The sequence below is a fragment of the Aquila chrysaetos genome, chromosome 6 (genome assembly GCF_900496995.4).
Source record: "Aquila chrysaetos chrysaetos chromosome 6, bAquChr1.4, whole genome shotgun sequence".
Taxonomy (NCBI): Eukaryota; Metazoa; Chordata; class Aves; order Accipitriformes; family Accipitridae; genus Aquila; species Aquila chrysaetos.
The window spans coordinates 38,011,800-38,019,039 of NC_044009.1; the positions used below are offsets into that span (position 1 = coordinate 38,011,800).

Sequence of the window (7,240 nt, forward strand, 5' to 3'; positions counted from 1 at the left end):
TCAGGCAATGAGGGTGTTGGGGAGAGCCCTGGGGTATAAAGCCAAATTTTTCAATTCATATGCACAGTGGTAGGAGACAAATATACAAGCAGAGGCATTCAATTTACATAAAAGCTTGTGGGACACGTTTTGAGACTTCTGTGCTAAAAATGAGAGGTCATTATAATCTATAGGTTTTCTTGCTTATAAACACTCACAGGTTTGCCAGTGAAGACCAAAATTTTCATAATCAATAGCCTCCATTTTTGTTTATTAGTTACTGTCACAGACAAGTGCTTCTGTTGATTAAGGGCTATGAAATCAAATCTATTGCCAAGGCAGTGAATAACATGATTAAAAGTCTACGGGGATCATTTGCGGCTTTTCACAGGCCCTGTGTGAAAGATAAGTGGTATTGCTCCAGGAACATTTAAAGGGCCAGTCCGCAGCCCCAAAATATATCTCATAATGAGTTAAAGATAGGGCAAGGCTGTTCTCAGAACCAGACTCGCCATTCACTACTGTAAGTCAGTTTGCCTTTATCGGGGGCCACATTTGCCAAGCTCTCAGCCTCTCTGGAGGGGACAGCCCACACATACTTGACTCTTTTTGCCAGAAGCCGTAGCTGTCATTGCGGCAGGTGGAGAAGCTGGGCACGATGGAGCCGAGGTCTCCTGCTCGCAGGATGGAGGCAGCCCCAGGGTGTGCTCCCCCGAGGAGCTCAGGGCTTGCACCTGGGCTACTGCTGGACTACAGCTGGCAGCGCAGGTGGGAAGCATACAGCTCACAAGGCTTGCTTTGCTTTGCCCTGTTCCTGACCCTCTTCCTCTCTCTGCAGCTGGGGCATGGCCTGGGGTCCGGTCTTGCCTCCTGGTTTCCTTTTGGGCCAATTCTTCTACGCAGCGCAGACCGCACTGCTTCCCTACCCACCCAGAGGGAAGACCTTATCTGCTGGTAGGTGATGAGGAAGAGGAACCTCCGCAAACTGCTCTCCTTAACCACTAATTCCTTTGACAGCTGGTATTTGGAGTACAGGAGGCCTCAAATAAAACATTCCCAGCATGCCAAGTACAGATTAAATCCTGTAAGGTGCAGAGCACCTTCTCCGATGGGATGAACACTTTGACCCCCAAAGATGGCTTTGCATAGATCACTGTCTCCCCAGACTGAACCTTCAACCCTGTGATGTTTACTTGCGTGAGTCCTTCACCTCATTTGAGCTGTCCCATTGCCTTGGAACTGGGTCACTGCAGTCTAAAAGGAAGAGAGCAAAAGCTGCAGTCTGAACAGAGATTGCCAAACCTGTGGAATTCCTCACATTTAGTAATGTCAGGCAGCTACTGCCTGTGCAGCTGAGCAGAGGTGGGAGGAAGCAAATGCATCATCAAAAGATGATGCATTTAAAAGTGATGCATTTAAAAATCAGAAAGTTCACATTCCTGAAGTCAGGCTAGGTCCCTTTTATATCGTAAGAAGAAGAAGGAAAAAAAAAAAGAAACTGGAAATACATTCACAGCACAGTATTGTATGGGATCCGAGCCAACGAAATTCAAGCCCAACTCTATTTTTGACTTCGGTAGCAGACTTCTTCACTTAGGTATTCCATTTTATTCCAGCCACACACAAATGTCCATTAACAATGAACGATGGAGTAAATATACACACACTACCTAACATCAACAGGCTGAATTACCGGCTCCTTTGCCTCTCTGTTGAGTATACAGAGAGCCCACTCAAAGCATTGGGATATCTGAGCTGGGCATGGGAAGTGCCCAAGGTTAGATGGTGTGGCATCTCTGTATAGAGGCAGAATACATTTGCAGGGTTCACAGAGTTGAATATTTTAAATCTGAAACAGTAGTCTGATCCCACCTGGATTGTCAGGATCATACTGTATTTATAGAATGAATAAAAATTCCTTATCAGCCGCGAGCGAATACAAGGAGATAAGCAAAGAACATGAGCAATTAAGTAACTTAACACTGTTCAGTTTACATCAGTAGGCAGCTGCTCTGTGGTCTCACCTGCAGGTACTCAGCAAAGAATTAATATGTTCAGTATAGTCAAAGGTTTTTGCTGATTCTTTATGCATTTTCACACCCATTTCAAAGATTTTCACTATGGTTATGAAACAAATTTGTTTTCTCAATTACTCTGCCTCTCTGGCAAACATCTGCTGTCCATGCTGTGCAGTGCCTGTCAATACACTGATCTTTCAACATCTTGTTTCTTGCAAAAATTGCTGGGATTTTACTAAGAAACAAGATCCTTTTCCCCAAGACCTTCTCCCCAAACCTCAGCCATTATAAAAACAATGCACCAAACTTGCAATATACAGGAATATAGTACTATCAGACTTCCCTCTGATTTAATTTTGTTATTAATCTGTAAATTTGATCCACGTAATTTAAAAAAAAAGAAACCAAAGACAGACTGAAACAAAACACAGGAACATCCTGTCTGAATCAGTAAGGGAAATTATAAGGGCAAATAAAGAATAGATAGTCATTATTTTTCAGTCAGAATACTTCTTCTAGCTAGATTGCAAGCCATTTATTTTCACTGGCAATCATATGATCTTAAAATTATTCAAGCTGAGAATTCCTGCCTAGATTTTGGAAAAAAACAAGACAACCTGATGCATCAGCCTTTTTTCATTATGAGCAGACAAAGGCCCCACAGGGCCCTAACTGCTCATCCAAATCCACCCTAGGGCCTTCTGTGGGGTCCTCTGACAGCCTGGGTCTGTCGGAGAAGTGATTCGTAATGTATTCAGGACTGTAGAGCTGGTCCTGGACTTGATACCTGGCCAAGCCTGTCACTAAAGATACAAAGTTGTGTTTGGACCCTTGTTGATATTGCACAATGAGAAAAATGCACCTCAATGAGCCACAACTACCCTCCTGCACATGCTTGGAGAGCACCAACGGCAGTAATTTATCAAGCTTTTCCAAACTCAGACTCTCAGAATCCTGAATTAGCTTGCATGTTTCTTTCCTATCAATAACAGAAACCAAGCTGTAATAGAAAAAATAGAAAACAAGTTATAATATTCCAAACTGCTGAATAGAATAATATAATATAATATAATATAAGCTAACATCTAATTTTTCTTATTGGTTAGAACTTGCAAAAATGACTAAAGGGTAAATAGAAATTTCTGGTCAGGATTCCAGAGATGCTGCTCACTGTGTCATTTTTGCTGGATCACCCTGCCTCATTCAAAGCTTGGGAAACATCGTCAGTGTCAACATCCATACAGAACAAATATTCTTACAGCAATCTCTGGACGAAATGCTGAACTGCAGGCAGCTCCCAGCAGTGCCGTCTGTACTTTCTGCCTTCATTATTGATACCATGGTATGATAAACAATTCTGCTATTGGCAGTTTGTTTATTAAAAATGATACAAAACTACTGTCTTGAATTAAAACAGGAAAGCTTATACTAAAGCCATAAAAGAGATATGGAGCTATTGCAGCACTGAAAACTCAGAGTTTTCCCATTGACTTTTCTCAGCTTATCAAATCAGAATCCATCCCCTTCCCCTCCGCTTTCTTTTTAATACTGTCCCAGAATGAACGCTACCATGTTGCAGCTGAGCCTCTGTGCTCACTTGACTGTTCGGGCCAAATTCTGTCTTTTCAAATTTACTGAAATATGCAGAGTTACGCCACCAGAGGACTTGCCCTCCTGTACCCTTTCTTGCTGAGGAACTAATTTGCTTGTCCTTAAGCCCATGTTTCTAAATTTCCAGGAGCAGAAACGCATTGTGGCTTTAAATATAGACTGTCAGTTTGTGGCTTGCGTCTCATATTACACACAGACAGCTTGAGACTCTAAACACAAGTTGGGCAGCACCATTAATATCTTAGAAAAGCGTCAGTACGCTTTCGAAATGCTCTATATTTTCATTCCTGAAGGCAGGGGGAGGGAAAAACATTCAAATGAAACTTTTCTAAGCCAGGGTTTAGGCAGAAACGTTACTAACTTTGCTCGGTCCTTTTCAGGAGCCAGAGTTTGAAGAGCCCGTTTCAGTTCTTCACACACATGCGCGCGCACAAACACAAAGAATAAAAAAGAAAAACAGTTTCATCACAACTTTTTTTCTTCAGGATTAGTCTCCGGCTTTCTTTTTTTCTTTTCTTTTTTTTTTTTTTTTCATATGAAACTCATTAGACAATCTTTTCCTAAAGCGGCAGACTGATAAATCCACTCTTATTGTAAGGAGGGGGGGATAAGGGTACTCACGTGGCTGAGATGTCGCATTGTTTTGGTAACTCATAATTTACGCCTTTGAAAAATGCCTTATTTGTGTTGACAGTCTCTCTTCCCTGCTCAGAACCGACGGCGGGATTGAACAGAACAGCTGGAAGAGCCCTGGAAAATGCTCCTCTTGTTCAGGCTCTCCTTGCCTGGCTCCTGACCCCTTTACAACTGGAAAAGGAAACAGCACATGTGTCATTCTCTTTTGCCTGTGTAGCTCACATGAGCGGGGAGGGGCACCCATTTGCAGATAGCAGTAACTGTATTCAAGTTTTGCAAGTTGGATGTATTCCACCCCTTTGCTTTTACTAGCCAGCAACCAGTAGAAAGAAAACACTCTTTTCATTCTTAGCCAAATCTAGACACACCTATTAGATTCGCTTCCCAAACCGCTACCCACCACTGTTGATATTATTTCTTTTAAGTGCAAAACTTGCTGCCGACTCCATTCCCAAAATGCCTATCATCAGCGGGTGAGATTAAAAGTAGGGCTTTCAATTTTCATTGCCCAGCAACATCCTTAACACTCACAGTCTAACTGATTCTGTCCTTTTAAGGGGTGAAAATTGATAATGACATTTACTGGTTCAGAGTAGTTACGTCAGCGTATAGCATGAATCTACACTGTGCTCAGAACAAGGAGGGACCTGTGGCTGTGGCACAGGTAACTCCAGTCCTGGCTCTGACACAGGCTTCTTATGGCACCTTGGGCAAAGCTTTTAATCTCTGCCTCAGTTTGCCATCTGTAGAATAAAGACAATACAACTGATTTCCTCCCAGTCTTGGTATTTTTATTTTACTCTGCAGGCAGGCATTGTTTATAAATAGGATATATTTATTGGTCTGCATGGGTTAATGTACTCATACTCCGCAGCAAGTTTTTCAGCCTGGACTAGGCTACCAGCTCCCTCATTTATATTACTAGCATTTAAAGCTATCTGTTTGGCTATCCGCATGCTACACTGCAATCAGCAGTACGTAGTTGTTGTAAGTGTGCATACACAGTCAGGCTGCGGTTGACATGGGCTAGGACTTCTAGGTCATACCAAAATACAAGTAATTTATAATGCATATGTCTCAGACACTAAGAAGAGTGGACAAAGTTTCCATTTCTCTGGTCCCTTTGAGTCAGGATAAATTAACCGCAGGCCTGTGACAGCAAAAACACAGTAACCGTTGGAATGGAAGTGGAAAAAAACAGAGTCATGAAATTCAGGCTGAGACTCATCCTGTTTTGCAAAACTGTCGCAGGATATTTCTGTGAAATCATCTCAGTGACCTCCTACAAGAAATCAATGCTGTGAACTTGGTTCACAGTATTTATTTAACAGCTATAGGATGGAAAGAACAGTGACTTATTTACATGCCAACGACAAATAACAGCTTGTTTGTGAGCACGGATACAGTAAATGACTTCGGTCAGCATTTTCCACACTCTGGGCTCATGGTAGAGAGCCCTGGAACGTTTAGTGATAGACAGAGCAAAGCAAAGCACAAAACAAAGAGGGAAAAATAATAGCAAAAACTCCTGACGTTGCTCCACTGGCTTCAACTCTATAGCACAGCTTTGATTTACACCAGATAGCTTCTCTATGAAAATACTGATGGGTTTGTTATCTATTACTTCTTCTTCTATATTTGAAGCACAATGTGCACAGGTAAAATTAGGGCTTTCTGACCTGGGGCATGAGAGTTGTTGTCATGCGAAGTTATTACATTTAAATCTTTCATCATCCTGATCCCTGAGAAATTTCAGAACTGCTGTTGAGAAAAGACTTATCAGCTGCTGCAGCTGAACTGAGGGACGGAAGGTATTGATGCCTTCATTATGTCAGTGCCAGTGGTCTAGACCCTTCCCAGGACTTTTGTGGCGGACTACTCAAAATACATACACACACCCAAGTGGGCTGCCCTAAACAGAGCCCCGTTAGCTCCTAGTGCTTAACCCCTTTGCATCTGTGCAACACGTCCTGCATCTGCCTTCTTCGTTCTTATTAAGGCTACTCTCCTATCACCAAAATCGCTGGGAGAGTTATACCCAAGCTTACATAAGAGAATTGTGTCAGAGCCAAGCTCACATGGGAAAGTGCCCTTTAACACCTTGGTATCTTCACTTTTCTTAGGACTTCTTTCTTTGCTTATTGAATAGACTGGGATTCCCAGGAAATCAGAGCGCTATTTCCCATGGCTGTTGCTTGCCCTCAAGCAGGCCATTAAAGACATTCTCCCTGACCTTTCCCACTCATCATTAATGGGAAATATGTGAAGTTGAAAAAGGAAGTGAGCACGACAACTCCATGCAGCCCCGCACGCTTCCGGAGGAGCCTGAGACCGGGGCGCAAAAACAAAAAGCAGCCCAGTGTTCTCTGCCTGCCCCGACCCTCAGTCGACTGCCCCTGGGGGACAGGAGGCACCAAAGGAACCCAGAGCAAAAGATGGGAGTGGAGTGGAGTGGAGTGGTGGTGAGGAAAATATATAATTAATCATTAATTTCTATCTTGTCTGAACTCCCTCCTAAACTTTAAATACAGTGGTCGCTTCTGGCAAAAAAGCCCCCTAAAAAGGAGAGAAGGTGAAGATAGTGGAAAGGTAGCTGAAAGCATTTTTTACCTAAGGGCTATGGCATTCATACAGGACCCACCTGATCTGTGGGATAATGCAGGTATGCTGGGAAGTGTGTGTGTCAGCTGTGTGGCTTTCATCAGCCAATTACTTGATCTTCTGGGGCCACCATGTTCCCATTAACCTACAGAAGAAGTATCGGTTTCCTGCCCTGGTGGATACTTTTTTATCTATCTCCAACCTTTGGAAGCTCACAGTGTTTTTCTAAGTGAGGAAACCCAAATTCCCTTTTTGTCTCGGTAGTACTTTCAGATGTGACAGTCCTTTCAGGTCCAAGAGTGTTAGCTCAGAAGTGGGACCTCTTTTGCCTCTGATACTGCAACTTATCCTACTCCTCCTAAGCACAGCTATGCAATGAATTCATAGTCAGGCCC

General features: G+C 42.9%; 1 protein-coding gene across 1 annotated transcript in view; it reads right to left on the reverse strand.

The window, feature by feature from the left end:
* Positions 1 to 4,452, reverse strand: part of GYPC (glycophorin C (Gerbich blood group)) — a 35,554-nt gene extending 31,102 nt beyond the window's left edge. Inside the window, exon 1 of the mRNA XM_030018795.2 lies at positions 4,230 to 4,452. Within this exon, the coding sequence (XP_029874655.1) occupies positions 4,230 to 4,263 (34 nt within the window). The 5' untranslated portion in view covers positions 4,264 to 4,452. The remainder of the gene's footprint in view (positions 1 to 4,229) is intronic.
* Between the last annotated feature and the right edge of the window lie 2,788 nt (positions 4,453 to 7,240).